The sequence below is a fragment of the Eretmochelys imbricata genome, chromosome 6 (assembly GCF_965152235.1).
Source record: "Eretmochelys imbricata isolate rEreImb1 chromosome 6, rEreImb1.hap1, whole genome shotgun sequence".
NCBI lineage: Eukaryota > Metazoa > Chordata > Testudines > Cheloniidae > Eretmochelys > Eretmochelys imbricata.
The window spans coordinates 103,881,695-103,899,947 of NC_135577.1; the positions used below are offsets into that span (position 1 = coordinate 103,881,695).

Below are 18,253 nucleotides of genomic sequence, written 5' to 3' on the forward strand. Positions count from 1 at the left end.
ATCCTAACCACATCGGACTCAGTAGCAAAATTCCCATTGACCTAAGTGGAGCCAGATTTTAATTCAGTGTCTTTATATGATACATACTCTGTGTGGTGTAGGGCACCATCTGGTGGGCTTCAGAGGAACTCTGTCAAGCAGAGTTAGAAGAAATACTTAAGTGGGACCGTAGCCTAGGTACAGATTGCAGAATACGACTCAAAGTGAAATTGCTTCATATCAAAGGATTCTGCTGTTTGTTCTGGGTGCTGTGCTGTCACAAATCTGCCCCAGTAAGAAGCATATATTCTCCAATATTTCAACATGGCCACGTGAATTTATAGGGAAAGATGGGCTTGATTCTTTGTGGTCAAAAGCTGCCATCTTGCTCCACTGAAATCAACATCAAAGCTCCCAATGACTCTAATAGTTCAGGATCAGACACTTAGGGTGGGATCTGCAAAAGCACTTAGGCACCTAAGTCCCAGTTCTAGGTGCCGCTGCAATCCACAAAACACCTAACCTGTAGGCAGCGGCGCCAACTTTCTAATCTGACAGGGGATGCTCAACCTTCTGGCTCCGCCCCCTTCTCCCAAGCCCCCACTCCACCCGCCTCTTCCCGCCTCCATTCCCCCTAGTGTGCCCTACCCTCGCCCCCTCTCCCCCAGCACCTCCTGCACATGGTGTAACAGCTGATCTGCAGCAGGCAGGAGGCGCTGGGAGGGAGGTGGAGGTGCTGATTAGTGGGGTGACTGGGGGGCGGGAGGTGCTGGTGGAGAGGGGGGAGCTGGCTGCCAGTGGGTGCTCAGCACCCACCATTTTTTCCCTGTGGGTGAGCACCCATGGAGTCGGCACCTATGCCTGCTGACACCTAAAGTTGCTTGGCGTAAACTGGAGTAAACAGTTCCTTAGGTGCCTATGTTTCTGCATCTGAGCACGTGCAGTGCTGCCTCAATCTAGACTCTCAAGCACCTACTCCCAAGCCCCAGAGTGATTCACCAACTTGGGGAAACATGGGCGTTAGGCCACCCAGGTCATATCCAGGGCCTGATCCCATAGGCGTGCTCAGAGATACTTCCCTGTCTCTACTGGAAATACCTCATCCGATACATCCTAAGATGACATTTGTCTCTTTCATGGCCACATCTTAATGTTAATCACCATAAGAACTAGGTACAAAACTTAGGCCCCTGTATGCAGTAAAGCAGCTTTGAGTGCTGTAACTCCCGAGGTGTACACACTGCCAAGCCACTTGGCGTGCAGAAACTGCGCAGATGCAGCGCTTTAAAAAAACAACCCAGACGAGAGGCATAGAGCTATTTGCGCTGGGGCTACTGCGCTGTGGTGCCAGTGTAGGCACCGTGATGATTACAATGCTGTGCTTGGCCTCCAGGAGGTGTCCCACAATGCCTGTTCTCACCTCTCTGGCCACTGGATTGAACTCTACTGCCCTGCCCTCAGGTGACCAACCATCAGCCCCATACATTCCTTTGCAAATTTGAAAGTCCCCTTCCTGTTTGTTCAGTGATGCATGCAGCGGTCTCAGCGCATCTTTCCAGGTGGCCAGGCCTGCTCCACACACCAGGCGATCCCCCGCTTGGAGCAATGCCAGGCTGCTGGACCTCATTGGCATTTGGGAAGAGGAGGCAGTGCAGTCACAGCTGCACTCCAGCCATTGGAATTATGATACCTATGGACAGATTTCTAGATGCATGAAAGAAAAGGGCCATGACCGGGACACATTGCAGTGCAGGGTCAAAGTGAAGGAGCTGCGGAACGCCTACCACAAAGTGCAGGAGGCAAACCGCCGCTTCGGTGCTGCGCCCACAAGCTGCCGGTTCTACAAAGAGCTGGATGCAATCCTTGGTGGTGACCCCACCTCCACTGCGAAGGCCCCTGTAGATATTTCGTTGGCTTGCGTGCCAGTCAAGAGTGGACTGAGTCAGGAGGAGGCAATCTTGGATGAAGAAGGGGAGGGGGACCCAGAGGCAGAGGATGACTCAGAGGCCAGAGATGCATGCAGTCAGGAGCTCTTTTCTACCCCGGAGGAGCTAGCCAGTCATAGCAGTTGGATCTTGGCAAAGCGCAAACAGGAGAGGAGGCCCCTGGTAAGTGGATCTGATTTGGGGAATTGCTGAAGCGAGTTGTTGGGGGCAGGAGGGTGGCAGAAAGCAGGCTTGTCTCCCACCTCATGCCTAGTTTGAGCAGCAGAACAGGCTGTTGATACACTTCCTCACTTCACGGGAATCTCCCTCAGAGATCTCCAGGAAACTCTCGTGGAGATACTGGGCAATCCACTGCTGCAGGTTCTTCGGCAGAGCTGCTTTGTTTCTTGCCCCATTAACGATAACTTTCCCGTGCCACTGCGTCGTCATGGAAGATCCATGAGAAAAAAATATATAGAACAGTCAAAATCCCTTTGTAATACTGGATGGTCACAAATATTTGCAAATGAACTGGCTACTACTAATAAACTTGTAAGGCACTTTGAAACCAGAGTGATGAGTGTGAGATAGACAGGAGTACTACCAGCCACACATGTTCAAAATTAATGAATCAACCCCTCAAAAGTCATGACATTGAATTAAGAACCATGATATTTTTTTAAATAATACCTCTGGAGGGCTTTGGATAGATTTTTTTGTCTTCAGGTTGTCAAGCCAGGTAGGGGGGTCACATTTTCAAGCCTATCTCCACAACCACAAGGGCCAGACAGTTTTTTTAAAATGAAAGCTAAGATTCTGATGTATTCAAATGATTCCAGGAACTAGGGTTTTTAGAAAAACATCTGGTATCATAAGCTGCACCATAAATCACAAGAGTTGGCAACAGAGATTAGATAGACAGACAAAGACAGATAGATTTCAGATGAGTGGGAATGAATAACTAACAGAATTGAACCAACGACCTGCAAGCGAAAGGTTCTGTGACAGACTGATAATTTCCTGTAACATCATGGACAAACCTTACTGAATTGAGTTTAATGTCTTTGGCATCCATTGTATTAAAAATGCAGCAGTCTATGTGCTATAGAGGGACTGTATGTATTACCACGGGAAGGGCATATAGGAGAACAACAGGAGATGATTAGGCAAATTCATTCAGCTAGTAACAGCTCCAGAGAGTCACTGTGCGGAGCCCTTGATGGTACATCTTGGGGGGCAGGGACACAGGCCAGGGGCTGCTCTTGGGCACCCCAGTCCCCCACCCAGGCCAAGTGGATGACCATTGGCTCTCCACAGCTGCTTGGGCTCCCTTGGTGGCTCTTACCAGCCGAGGATAGTTGTCCCTAAACTGTGGGGCACACCCCCCATAGGGGGGCACGGAGGAACCTTCAGGGGGGTGTGGTGGGGACTGAAAAGGGTGCACGACCCAGCCCTGCTCTGTGCCCAGCCTTGCTCTGGCCCTAACCCAGCCTTGCCCCCAGCTATGGCTCTGCTCCTGGCCATGCCCCAACAGCACCTCCGGCTCCACTCCCAGCCCCCAACCACAACCCCGGCCCCTGCTCCTGGGTGGGGAGGCGCAGACCAGGTAAGGGAGGCACAACCGAAAACATTTGGGGACACCTGATCTAGGATAACCATAAGTCCAGTTTTGGCCCTGGATGTCCCAATTTTTTTTTGGCAAAACCAGGCATTTTTCCCGTTTGCTCTTGCCAACTGATCGCCACAAATGCCCAGTTTTGCCAGAAAGGGGATGGGGGGAGAGGTGAGCAGCAGGGTTGGAGCGGGACAGGGGCGAGAGGTGGATTCAAACCAGCCCCATGTGCGGGAGGAAGGGGCTTAGGCAAGTGAATCAGGTTGGCTCCGTGGAGGGGCAGGAAGGGTGGAAGGGAGAGGGGGCTCGGGCCAGCTCCATGTGAGGGGCCGGTGGGGAAGGGAGAAGGGGTACAGACCAGCTCTACATGCGGGGTTCGGGGCAGGAAGGGAAAGGGGGCTCAGCCAAGTCCGTGCAGGGCTTGGGCAAGTGGCTTGGCCAGTTCCCTGTAAGGCAGGGCAGGGGGAATATACTCATTCTACACAGGCTCCGTCTCCTTGTCTACCCAGGGGTGGGTTCTCAAGGGGAAGAGGAAGAGCAAGGCTGAGGAGCAGGTGGTCCAAATTGGCTGAGGTCTCTGGGCACAGGCCCCGGGGGGTAATCGACCACTGGGCCTGTTGCCGGTACCCAGTGCCAGAGGTGAACAACAGTAAGGTTCGTTGCCCGGTGTGCATCACTCAATAATCACAACAGGGTGGAGAAGCAGGAAAGTTTATTTGCAGCTGCAAACACGGTACAGGAAGAATAGAATCTCAAATCCTGCACACAGAGCAGGAAGTTACACAGGCTTTTATACATCCTTTCTTCAGCATACTTATCCAATAGCAAGCTGCCCTAAGTATCCATATAGCCAGCCAATCCAGTTACCAGCTAGTTCCCTTGTTCTCTGTACCATCTGTTAAACCATACATAAAGCTGCTTTATTCAGCATTGTTCTTCCATATCTGCCCTGTTTGGCCTTGTTTAGTTTCAAGCAGTCTGACTCTGCAACATATTGTTGCAGATCCTCAGCATAACTGCTGTGAGTGCCTCCAGGCGAGGGGGCGGCAAGGACACTTTGGCCTAGTATGCATAACTGCGGCGAGTGCCTCCAGTTGGGGGGGGGGGGGGAATGGGGGCGGCAAGGACACTTGGGCCTAGTACGCATAACTGCGGCGAGTGCCTCTAGGCAGGGGGGAAGGGGGGCAAGGACACTTGGGCCTAGTGCAAGGGGGCTTCATCAACACTCGTGGTCTTCCATCCCCTCGAGTTACCTAGTGGCCACGCCCCAGTGTCCCCAACAGGCCTGAAGCTTGCAGTTTGGAGGGGACAATGCTGCTCCCTCCCATGTTAATAAGTGGGGGACATGGCCCCTCTGGCGCCAGCGTCCCTCCCAGTTCTACAAAGTCTCTGGCACCCTTAATCACAGCTGAACCCCTTAAAACACACCCTGCAAAGCGACTCTTTTCATAAGATCTCTCACTAGCATTTGTTGAGTTCCAACCATCTCCAGCACTTTTCCACTGGTTACACGTCTATCCAGAGCCTCCCAGGACAGCGACCTCCAAAAAGGGATGATAGCGGGAAAACCTGGGTGAGGGTGACGATTGGGAGCGACCGAGGGGGCCAGCTGAAGCCCTGGTGACAACCAGGGGGACACTAACAATCACAGTGTGGGCTACAGCCCTGCGCCTGTATGGAGCGCATTAGAGCCACACGGCCCCGCCCAAGAGCCATCTTGGGCGTGCTCTGGCAAGCCAGGTGGGGCTCTAGGCCCCATCCAAGATGGCGGCGGCTAAGCGTTCTTTCCTCTGCCCCCGCCCCGTCACGTGCTCAGCCGGCGGCACAAGGCGCAGTCAGCGCCGCCTGGGTCCCGGAAGTAGGGCAGAGTACACCGGAAGTGGAAAGCTTCCACTCCCGGAAGCGCAGGTGTTCCGGCCGGGCGGCCAGTGGCCGCAGGGAGATGGCTGCTGCTGCCCGGCGCAGGAGGCAGCGATCGAGCTGGGCGGCGGCTCCGGCCCCCTCCCGGCGCGGGGGAGCGGGGTGATGGGATCGGGCCGCTCGCCCGCCGCGTTTCCAGTTGAGGAAGGTAGGAGAAGCCGCTTCTCGCCGGAGCGGGGAAGGGACCGTCGCTGCCGGGCCGCCCGGGTGGGCGAGGCAGGCACACGCCGGCGGTGGGAGGAAGAAGGCTCGTGGGGCTGCCCCAGGCACGCACCCGGGGAGGGGTCTAGCGCGGAGTGAAGCGGGTGCGAAGGGGAACGGGGAGGCGAGGACTCACGTCGAGGAGGGGAACCAGTTTCGTGCGGGGTTCCTGGGACCGGGACCGGGACCGTTCCCGGGTGTGTTCCTGTGGGTTGGAGAGGGAGCAGCCCGGCGCGGGGAGGGCACGTAGCCTGGGGGTGGCCTCTCTTTTAGGAGTATCGCTGTGGGGGAGGGAAGGATCTTATTTTCTTCATCGCTTCAATTTCATCGTGCTGGGTCTACACCACTCACAAATAGCTAGAAGGCAGATCCTTGCCCGGAGGAGCCTGCAGGCTAAATTTTAGTCTCTCGCATTTGCTCCGGACACTTACAGAACTTTTAAAAGCAGAGCTTTTGGCTACTATAATACATACAGCCCCTTATAACTTGTTCCTGACTCAGTTTTGTGGCAGCGGCATGATTTCGTGGTCTGAGTCAAAAACTCCTGAAAGCCCAGCTCTGCCACGTGCCTGTTATGTGACCTTGGTAAGCCACATCATCTCTCGGTGCCTCAGCAAGAGGGGAGTGCTGACAGTAAGGTTTCCTTAGCTAAATTTTCTAAAGACCTATATCATGGAAGTACTACTGTTTTTCTGGCATCTTTCACTGAAAATCCTAGAGCATCTTCCAACTCAACACAAACATGAGCAACATCTAAAACTAGTTCTTCAGTGTAAAACTGTACATAGATAAACTTCCCTAAAGACGGCAACAAATGCCATAGGTGTACAACTTGCATACGAAGGGATTTGCAATAAAATGAAAATAGTCAATCACAAATTTCATTTAAATCTAGATTTCATCTTAAACTTGTGTGTGAATGTAATTAACTTTAGAAGTTTATAAGCCTGGGCTTGTTCCATGTAACAACATATTGAAAGTAATCACAAGCTTATACTTCCCTTACATTTACGTAAATATAGTAAAGGGAAAATAATGGCTTAATTATTGGGGAAGTTGTGTGCCCAGGATTGCTAAAAGTGGGGAATCATGCAAGTTGCAGGTGACCATCTCCAGCTGCTGGATCTCTGTAGGAGCGTACCATATTTTACCTCTGCAAGAGTGCTTTCTGACCAAAGTATAGTTTGAAGTCTCATGGTCATTTGGAAGTGACTGGTGTTTAAGATCACATGTTTTTAAGTCAGCAGTAACTTGTACTTTCTGACTGAATGTTATTTGGTGCGAGAGTGGAGGAACTGGAATAAATGTGTGGGTTTTTTAATACTAATTCTGGAAAACTGTAGTAGCTATAAATAGAGAATTGGGCAATTCCAAGCCAGTAAACCAAGAAATTAATGTTAGGGTTTCCAAGCAATGATCTCTATTGACTTTTCTAAACTAATTCAGAACTAAGGCTGATGTTTTGTCTGTAACTTCTGTTGTGTGAAAGAGAGAGGTAAGAAACTAAAATGATACAAGTAAATGTTGTTAACTCTGAATTTCTTAGTTTTTGTATTGCAGTTTTAATGATATCTGTCCATTTATTTATTCAAGTTCCTTTGCTCCTTTTTAAAAAGGAAATTACCAATAGACAACTATAAAATGTCTAATTACTGGAAAAACTAGACTGCCACTAAGCTGTTGGGTAAACATATACTCTGGCATTTTTAATGCAGTACTTACCCAATAGTTAAACGCTTCTTTTAAACTGTTTTGGATAACATGGTGGTTTAGAAGCATCTGACAGACACATCTAATATATCAGAATGAGGCACTCTGCTCAGTTGTTTGACTTGTATTTACATTGTTTAAAAGTACAAGTTACCAACTGGATAGGAATATCTGGGGGGAAAAAAACTGTTTTTGTTTGGTTATATAAATCATCTAGCCACAATAAGTACAACTTGGCAACTTTCCTGCCCTGCCAATGTTCCTCTAGTTCAAGGCTGAGGTACAACTTGTGTATCTGTCACCAAAACAACCCCTTGGGGTAGCTGTTTGACATGGACACCGGGAGCTAGACAGCTGTTATAACTTTTGTTAGCTATTCATGTTAAAATCTGTTTTCGGTATCTTATGTATTATAGATTATTTCTAGCCTGAAAATATACATATTAGAAGTGCTCCTACTAGGCACTGAGCCTCTGCAGTATTTCAAATTCTCAATAAAGAATCAACTATATTAAATACATTAAAACCACTACCAATTACTCATTCAGACCCACCTCACATCTTTTTAATACTGTGTTACCATGTAACCTCTTTCAGTCCCCTCTCCAAATGTCACAGAAAAAGGGAAAACCAGAAAGTTTGGAACAATTAACAAATTCAGGTTCAGGTAGACCAAGGGGTGGTGGATAGAGAGTATGTTCTGAAGTAAAGGACCCCTCAAAGATTGCGTTACAAACAGTTCCACCTTCTTTACAGTGAGGACATTCCAGGTCAAGCACCTCAGATGGCGATGACTGCAGTAATATTGTTTGAGGATAGTGGGAGTCTCTCAACCTGTTAGAACTGTAAAAGTCAAGGCCAGTGCTTAAAGCTCAAATGAAATTAGTATAGTGCTTCCTATGAAAAATGCAAATTAAGAGATGGCTGATGTATTCTGAACTTTCTTATAGGTGTAGCCCCAAGTAGGGCACACTACAGTAGTCTAATCTTGACGTGATGAAGACATAAGTATAGCAGGGTCTCCATCCAAAATGGGACTGCATTTGCCTTACTAAATGCAGATGGAAAAACGTGTCCTCTGACATGGCTGCTACCTAGGCATTCAGGAGAACCCCAAAGTCTAATAAGATCTTAAATTACAAACCTAACTTTCAAATAATGGCTATTTAGTTAGTATTGCTTGAACAAGTCTAGCCAGTTTTCTTAGCCTGGTCACAATTAATGCTATTTCTGTCTTGTCAAGATTGAGCCTCAGTCAGCTAGCCCTTTGTCCAAGCTCCAGTAGACACTGGGTCATCCATTTCACTTTACCAGCAGAATCACAGTAAAGGGGTTATGTAATTGACTATCTAGCATGCTGTTGCAGTAATGCATGACACCTTATTAATGTAAAGAAGGAAAAAAAGAACAGTCCCAAACAGGATGTACTTGTAGTAGTTTCTAGTAGTTATACTGTCATACCAAGTAATTCATGACCCAAAAACTGGATTATATCTCTACTGAATGTTTGTCTTGTTTTTGTTAAAGGTGCAGAGCATGGAGAATGATGAACTTCCGCCAGAGGATGGGATGGATTGGTGTGGGGTTGTATCTATTAGCAAGTGCTGCAGCTTTTTACTATGTCTTTGAAATAAATGAGACTTACAACAAACTAGCACTGGAGCACATTCAACAGCACTCTGAGGAGCCACGAGAAGGAACCACATGGACACACTCCTTAAAAGCACGACTGCTGTCCCTGCCTTTTTGGCTCTGGACTATTATATTTTTAATACCATATTTACAGATGTTTTTGTTCCTTTATTCCTGTACAAGAGCTGACCCCAAAACTGTGGGCTATTGCATCATTCCGATCTGCTTGGCTGTTGTTTGCAATCGGCACCAAACATTTGTAAAGGCCTCTAATCAGATCAGTAGATTACAGTTGATTGACACTTAATTCAATCTCCGGTTTCAATAGCTGCTTCAGGAACAACACCTATGTCTGATCTAATCATAAGACTGAAGTTCTGAATGGAGGTTGGAAAGAGCCTTTCCTTTCAAACAGCTAAATACTGAGTAGCTGCTTTCTATTTTAAAAAAAAACATGCTTTTTTAAAGTATGGACCCATCAGACTAGCCAGAATAGCAGAGCCCTGTGAGAGACTTGATGCCTTATGATGCAAAACTGCCACCCTCCCTATGAAGTATCCTGGGGAAGTATGCTTCTGCAATCATACATACTCCACTGTGCAAATAAAGATTACGTGCAAGCTTTCCCTTTGAATCAATGAAAATGGACACTTTTGTGGTAAATGTAAAAGATTAGAACATGCTGATAAAAGCTGCATTTAACACATTACTTTGCTTTCTCCTTTTTTAAATACTACTGCACGCTACAATTCTGAATTATCCTTTTAAAAAGATGAGAATGAAGTATGGCTGAACAGCTTTTTAGTGAGGATAGTCCTTTTCTCTCTCATAGTCAGTGAGTTACAGGCTGCACAATACCATACTTTATTAGGCAGAAGTTGAGGAGTGGTCTAGGCCCAGAGGTGTGATGCCTTTAACATCTTTTCACTGATGCCAAAGAGAGGCTGGTAACTGGCAGTGGACTGGAGATTCTACAAAACTCATTTTTCTTTATTTTCTTCTCCATACTTTTCGCTTAATGGTAACTGAGTTCACTACTGTTGTGCTTCATTGTGTGAGTGGAACTAGAACAGCTTTTGATGAATCAACTGTGCATTGTGGAATTATTATAAAAATGGGAGAAGATGTGTCCATCAACTCTTTGCTGGAAAACCAGTGAGATGCAAACAAATAAAAGGCTACAAGGATATCCAATCTTTCTCCCAATTAACAAGTGAGCTAAATAATCCCACTAATACAATGAGTACCTGAGTTATTTTCCAAAAACATTTAGAAGTATTACTGGTGGTTGTCCTATATCTTAATTTCACTCTCCATTTTCAGTGACCTTTTTGGCATAGCAAGTAATTCTGACAATAGGGTTACCATGCTATTAATTTAAAATCATGGATTCTAAGGCTAGAAGGGATTGCTGTGATCATCTAATCTGACCTCCTGTATACAACAGGCTACAGAACTTCCCAAAAATAATTCTTTGACGATTTTAGAAAAACATCCAATCTTGATTTAAAAACAGTAATGGAGAATCCATCATGATCCTTGCTAAATTGTTCCAATGGTTAATTACTTACTATTAAAAATGGACACCTTATTTCCACTTTGAATTTGTCTAGCTTCATCTTCCACCCACTGGCTCATATTATAGCATTCTCTGCTAGATTGAAGAACCCATTACATTTTTTTTCCCCATGCAGGTACTTAGAAACTATAATCAAGTCACTTCTTAATCTTCTTTTTAGTAAGATAAATAGATTGTGCTCAAGTCATTGGTTCCTAGGATAGAGTTCCCTATCATCTAAATAGGGCTTACATTCTTTTTCTAAGATATATACATTTAGCCATGTTAAAACACTTATTATTGCTTGTGCCCAGTTTGTCAAGCAATCATCATCTGCTCTGAATCAGTAACCTGTCCTCTTAATTATTTACCACTCCCCCAATTTGTGTCATCTGCAAACTTTATCAGTGATGCTTTTATGTTTTCTTCCAGGTCAGTGATGATGATAAATACCATAGGGCAAGAACCGATGCCTACAGGACCCCACTGGAAATACACCCGCTTGATGATGATTCCCCATCAAATTGAACCATCCTATTTTAGTATGCCATATAGGCGCTTACTTCGTGGCCCCTTTGGTTTTAGTGGAAATCAAAGTTTCTATCGTTGCTACACATTGTCAAGGAGTGCCCATTAACCAAATTCAGCAGCAGGCTCTGAGAGTTCCACTTGGCCACTGAGAACATTGCTTGGCTCGGCAAATCCACAAAGGCTAAATAAAGTTTCTAGCCCTTGGGGAGATAACCTTGTGAATGTTAAACCAGTGCAGGGCTGAGTCTTCCAAGAGGCAGAAGCAATAGGCCCAAGACAAGATAATTTATACCCCTTTTTGTGTCAGTTATGTGAATTCCACTATAATTATAATAAATGTTAACATTCTACTGTACTGCTGGAGCAGAAACATCCACCTGTTCTAGGACTGCCTGGATCTTGGGGAGATTACAGTCACTTCTCCTCTAGCTGTGTTTTCAGTGTTACTGTATTTAAACACAGCAGCTAAAACATTCTTAATCTTTTGTTTGCATTTGGAGCAATTCTGTTTCTGTGGTTTTAAATACCAGCATGGGTGCTAAGAACTGAACATACAATCTACCCTTTACAAGAAAGCAAGTGTAATAAAGTTCTAATTGTGAAGTGTAATAGCTAAAGAAGGAGTCTTGAAAAAGTGTTAAGTAGGAATGGAAGAATCAACTTTCTAAAGGCAGAGCTTTAATACTGTGATACAATTTTCTTAATTTTTTAAAATCTGTTTAAACCTATATAAACTTATTTTCCATGTTTCTAAAACTGGAGTATCTTCCCTACTTTCTGTCGTTACATAGGGACCATGCAGATACCACTGAGACAATAGTTCCATTCGCTGAAATAAGATGTTTCTAATACTGCCTTGAAAAATTCCTTTTGATTGTTTCCTAGTTAGCCTATCAGTGGAGCTTCTTCTAAGCACTGGCAGGTAGCAATCCCAGTAGCCAGCTTTGTCAGGCTATTTCCTAATGCTTCCTAGAATGTCCCTTTGTCTACACTTCTGGCAACACAAGTTAACAATGTCAAGAAGGGTACATGGCTCATGCCACCTCTGCCTTCAACTTCGAAAATTCAAACTGGTTCAATAAGTCCGAATCCTTTTCTCTTAAACTCTCTTCCTTTACTGTATAGGATGTGAACCACTGTGCCGATAGGTCTGGCTGAAATGGTGTAATTTAAAAAAAAAGTACATCTAGAACATGAATTTCAAAGTTGCCAGGTACAAAGAAGAAAGTAGATCTGTGCCTCTGTGGGTAGGATCTTTTGCAGAAGAATGGCCTATAAGGGAGGAAATTTCAAAGAGTAACAAAAAAGGTAGTCTGATTCAGTGTCAAGCAATCGAGTGGCCTTTCACAGATTAGTCAGCTCTTCTATGTAACAGGCTGAGCCTTTCTGGATGGGGACAGCATACAGGAATGATTTCAGTAGTTGATGTTCATGGAAGAAGGCAGAATCACTTTCTATTTATACTAGTGGATCCAGAGAGCATCTGCTATGGAAATAGCTATGCAGAGAAATGCACAAACTGTAACATAATTGGGGATATTTATGAAAGATTTGATATTAAGAGCGCTAGTACAGAGACTGCTCACCAATATTTTACCACTTTACTGTCTAGACCTGCTTTGCTCAGGATTAGAGAAGAGGGTGGTAGAAATGCAGGGAGTTAGTCACCACCATTTCTAGCACCAAGGGAGCTGTGTCACTGGGAGATTTCCTTAAAATTCAGAGTTGGTAAGAAATCAAAATGAATATCAAACTTTCTAAACAGCTAGTTTAATTATAGAGTCATCTTTAAAAAGTAGTTTATCTTAAAGGCTTCTAGATACTCGCTAAGGAGATTCTCTCATGTAGAATCACAGCTTCTTTAGAAATTGCATAACTTTAGACTTTTAAAATGATCTTAGCTTGTATTAGGGAATTTTATCAGTTGGCTTTAAATACTAAACATTTTCTAAGAGGTGGAAAAGAAATGAATTACTATAAGTTTTTAAGTTCATAATTATGGTACAAAAACTTCTTTTTGGTCACACTGTTCATCAGAGAACAGCTCCTATGAAGACTACAATAAGATCATGGGAATAAGACTACAGTTCTTCAACTTGCACTAGAAAATAGGAACTGCTGTAGAAGAGCACATGAGAGAGCTGTGAAGTCCAATATCTTACCTTTGGTAATGGGTACAGTAAAACCTCAGAGTTACTAACTGACCAGTCAACCACACGTCTCACTTGGACCCAGGAGTACACAATCAGGCAGCTGAAAAGATGGAGGGAAAAAAAGCAAATAAAGTACTGTGTTAAACAAACTACTAAAAAATAAAGGGAAAACATTTTTCTTCTGCAGAGTAAAGTTTCAAAGCTATATTAAGTCTCTTTTCAGTTGTAAACCTTTGAAAGAACAACCATAATGTTTTGTTCAGTTACAAACCTTTCAGAGTTACAAACAACCTCCATTCAAGATATGTTCAAAACAGTGAGGTTCTACTGTAATACCTGAAGTTTCAAAAAAAAATCTTTAAAAAAAAAAAAAGTTGTTTGATAGGCCTTTCACTGCAAGGCTTTTTCTGTGGCTATTTCTGGCATACTTATTGTTGTAGCTGGTTCTTGGGTCTCTTGTCCAACGTTACATCCTTGTTGATCATCATCTCTGGTTTGACAACTTTGCAAATGCGGAGTTTGGTGTTCTCTTAGCCTTAAGAATGTGTATTAACTACCAACTCTAGTCTGACCTCACCACACATGCATGGTGTAAACTAATGCATGAAAAGATTAACTGTTTTAACTAACACCATGTGTTTCATTTTAAAAAGTTTGCATCAGCTATGGTTCTACTTAAGCCCTAGAATGCAAGCTCAACTCTTGCAAGTGACTGAGTTATTGTGTAAACTAGCAACTTGAGCATCTTATAATTGCTACTATTTTTTAAGAATGCATTTCTTGAACTTTTGTGTCTTTTGGGACTAAATGCATTGTGAATGAATAACTTTTTTAAACAATAAAACCTTAAAATTTTTCTGGTCTGGATTTTTGTTGGCTGGGGGAACAAATAGAGTGTAATTCTCACTGAGAAGTTTGAAATTCTCAACAGAGCAAATTAGTGCATGAATTCTTTCCCCCCATATGATCTTGTACTTGCCTTTTAAGAAGTGGGTTAGCGCTTAGAGGACAATAGATGCATTTAACACTAACCTAAATAAGCCTATTCTCCATTCTATGGTTCAATGTTACCTGTTTTGCTGATGCTCACTTTTTAATTTTGGTCTCAAGACTGCTCTATTCCTCAAATGTAGGCTACTCAGCACCTCCTCTTGAAAAATACTCAACTGTAATGTCATGAATCCACTCGTTATGGACCAACACTTCCCGTCTCCATTATTCATTCCGGATAAGAAGCAAGGCCTACTAGGGCAGCAGGCCAGAGCAGAAGCAGTCTTAAGGGAGTAAACATTAGGGAGAGCAGACACAGTGGACAGATGCGGGGCAGGGAGTTAGGAGAAAGAGCGGTAAGACAGCTGTTCAGCCATGCAGTTTGCATAGGGGTTGAGGAAAAGTGACCCAGCTGGGTAAAGAGAAACAGGAAGCCTGCACAAGTGACAGAAAAGACAACATCAGAATTGCCCTGTGGTTCCAGAAAAGAGGCCCAGAGCAGTGGTGATGCAGGAGAGGTAATTGGCAGAAAGGCAGGGCACTAGCAGCACAGACACTTTGCTGAGAGAACAAGCCCATAAAGACATCAGAAGCAGAGAGTCTGGGGCAAGGACAGCTTTGCTTGTGCTTATGCGGCAGTCTTTTGCTCCCTTGGCTGAGCTGAACTCAAGCAGTGGCTGTTACCTAGAGATAGAGGACTTCGTTTCAAAGCGTAAAAAATATTTTAAAGCATTTTTTTTAAAAACCAACATCCCCAGAAACCAGGTAATCCAACAGAATGTCCTGTACACAGTGAGTTCATCTCCACTGCACACTCCTTACAGCAGCACAGAGTACATACACTATACCCACCCCTAGCAAAGGTAAAAGTAGCAGTTTAGACAGTAAAGAACTTCTTAGGCAAGTAAAGACACACTATCCTGTGGCCATGTACCATCCACAGCTCTACGCTCAAGCAGTGCCGGCCCTATCTACACAGCTATTTTTAGCAGTGTAGTATCTTGCTGCTGGAGCCTTTCCCTGCCTCACGTTCACCACATAGGCTATCTTCACAGACCTGAGTTCTTGTATTACCCAGACAGCCTCATTCATAACTTTGTTTTTATGCACCAGAGGGATGGGAAGTTTGTAGCCAGCTTTCTCAGTTCATTTTCATCATTGGTTGCTGTGGTTTTCCAGACAGCACAATTAACCAGCCTCTCTCTCTCACTGCCTCCACACACTGACTGGCAGCTAGACTCTTAGTCTGGTGGCCAATTCCCTATGGGCTGGTACATGAGATACTACAGGAAACATACCCTAATCCAGTCACCCATCATTAGTGGGGAAAGCCAGGATGCAGCTGCAGGCACATAGTAGCTGGGCACGGAGGAAAAAAACCTCCAGGTACCTGGCCACAGTAAACTGGCCAATTCCACAGCCTCTTGGAAAAATGCCAAATTTTATGTTCATAGAACTGTGGCATTTATTGCAAACTAGGTGAGATTAACAGGGCAGTTCACACCTTTTAGGGCTATTAGTTCAGGCACCTTACAACTCAGGTAAGTATCCATTTGTACTCTGTTCACCTTTTCAAAGTAATCCTTGCAATCATGAGGGCTAGAAACAATTTTTTGTAAATGAAAGCCGAGATACTGGTACCCGATTCTACAGCTACAGAACATACAGGGCACTGGTCATACATTACATTGCAGAATAAGAGCGAAGCATAGTCAACTAACTTGCCAGACATCACATTCAGCCCTCATCAGACCAGCATCATCCACCTTCCATTAGAACACCCAAAGCAAGATGTAGGCTATTACAGTCGACATAGCTCCCGCTGTTTGAATAGTCAGTCTTGAATGCCTTGCTCTTCTAAAACTTTATTTAGAATCAGTTTAAATATACATATATTTTGATGTCTTGCCTAGTGCTAATCATCTGCAGCATAACATGAGACCAGAGTTCATTGTTGCATTTGTTATCTCTTGTCCCAGGCCTTCACTGAATAAAGTCACTACCTTGCAACCATATCCTCCTTGTCAGATACCATGCAGTAGACACCTGGATTTACATGGAGGATATCCAATGTAACTCTTGTGTAGAATGTGAACATCTTTATGTTCTGTCACTCTAGCAGCACTTAACAACTCCTCCCTTTTTAAATCAGAAACAGACTGCCAAACAAATTTATATGCAAAAAGATAATGAATTGTTTTTCAATTGTGTGGTAGTAAAATTTCAGGTTTACAGAGTAAATACATTCTGTTCTTTTGTGCATGCAATGCAAGTGTCTTTCATTACTTGCTCAGTGCAATTCAAACTGAGCAACAGGCTACAGCAGATGGCTAACACCACCATATGAAGGCAGAGTTGCAGATGCAATGGTAAACTTAACTCCTGTAAGATTAATGTTACAACCTGACTATTGCAGTTGTGTATTTTATGTATATTATATGGTGATACAATCAACCAGGTCAGGATCCCATTGTTAGGTCCAGCACAAACATGTACAAGAGACAGTCCCTGTTCCAAAAGGATTTATAATCTAAAGGCCTAGGTCCTGCAAGTTGCTTTGTGCAGGCAGACCACTGTGCCTGCAAAGCCCCCCTTTTTAATTGAGTAAGGAACTTCATGGGCAGAGCTCACTGCACAAGATTTAGCAGGTGAGTGAAAAACAAACCAGTGGAGGGGAGTGGGAGATCAAGATGGGGTAACAATGACAGGTTGTTTTAGCACACACTGACTGCCTGCACTCTTCATATATGTAATAAGCCAATCAAGAGCAGTAGTCACAGTAATCACTAGCTATTATTGCATGGCAGTATGTATAGCTACTAACAGATTAAAGCTTTTCCAACATAACCAGAACAATACACCAGCAACAACCTAAAAAGCAAAAATAATAAATGAAGAAAACCCTACTCATGCAGTGTCTCTATAACCCAAAAAGGGAAGTGAGACAGAGACATGAAGTCCACCAGGGATTTTGGTACTCCCAAATTATTTTTTCTGGAAGGCACTTAAAACACTGTAATGATGGGTGGCAAGGCAAATCCCTTAGACAGATAACAAATCCACAAACTTTCAGTGCCGACTACAGTGAAGTAATGAATGGTTCACAATGAGGGACCTATAAAAGCAGTTTATTTCTTTGTTTTATTCATATCTGATGTAATGGCTAAACCACACAAAACTAATTAACAGATCAGACACACTGTCAACCAAGTGAACCGCAAAACTGACAATGCTTACTGTACTTAATGCCCATATCCAAATAAAGACAAATTTTTACATAATACTTAGCACTTCCAGGGTATTTTATAATCCAATTCATCCTTACAACATTGTTGTGAGGTAGTTTATGGTTTTTTTAGATAGATAAGACACTGTTGGTGTTACATAACTGACACAATTCTCCTCACAATTTCTTGCATTTATTGGTTTAACACTGTATTTTAGTATTCATTTCAAATTATGGCACATTTTGTAGTTATTTATTATTTGAATTATGGTGGTACCCAAAGCTACATGATTCTGATTCCAAATATCTATGCGTATGTCTTTGTAAAGTTAAGTGTTAAACACAAATTTACCTGAGACCCAACATCATAAACGGATCTTTTAGGCTTCTTGTAAAGCTGATCAACCCTTTTTTTTTTTTTTTAAAATAACTACTTCCTTGCTAATGTATTTAAGCAGATCTGGAATACTCCAGTTATTTTATACAGTCCCCTATCAATAGCACCCTTATATAAAATTGTTAGTTTGTTTCTTGTAGTTTAATATATTTCAGCAGAGTAACTTGCTTTTTCTTTTTTTTTAACTGTAACTTACTCTATTTTAAGAGTGGCAGGAAAAATACAGGGAGCTCAGAAGCAGTACAAAATAATATTGACTTTTAAAAGATTCAAAACCACATACTTCAGTGGCTAGATTAGTAAAGAGACACCTGCAAACAAAGGTTCCTCTTGACACTGGCAATCCATAATTTCTTCCTCCCAAATACTTAAGAATTAATTTCTTTCCATGTAAGAGAATCTACAACATTACACTTCAC

The 18,253-nt window shown here is 43.7% G+C and overlaps 1 protein-coding gene across 3 annotated transcripts; it reads left to right on the forward strand.

Annotated features, from left to right (window-relative positions):
- Positions 1-5,387: 5,387 nt before the first annotated feature.
- Positions 5,388-14,077, forward strand: LYSET (lysosomal enzyme trafficking factor). 3 transcript variants are annotated; one of them, XR_013346421.1, is made up of 3 exons: positions 5,388-5,584; positions 8,875-10,192; positions 10,970-14,077. XR_013346421.1 is itself a non-coding variant. In XM_077819305.1 (2 exons), the coding sequence occupies exon 2, from the start codon at positions 8,891-8,893 to the stop codon at positions 9,284-9,286; it is 396 nt and encodes a 131-aa protein (XP_077675431.1). In that variant the 5' UTR covers positions 5,388-5,584; positions 8,875-8,890; the 3' UTR covers positions 9,287-14,077. The 3 variants fall into 3 exon arrangements, 1 of the variants encoding a protein (XP_077675431.1); XR_013346422.1 differs by having other exon boundaries at positions 8,875-9,637; XM_077819305.1 differs by having other exon boundaries at positions 8,875-14,077.
- The last annotated feature ends 4,176 nt before the right edge of the window (positions 14,078-18,253 follow it).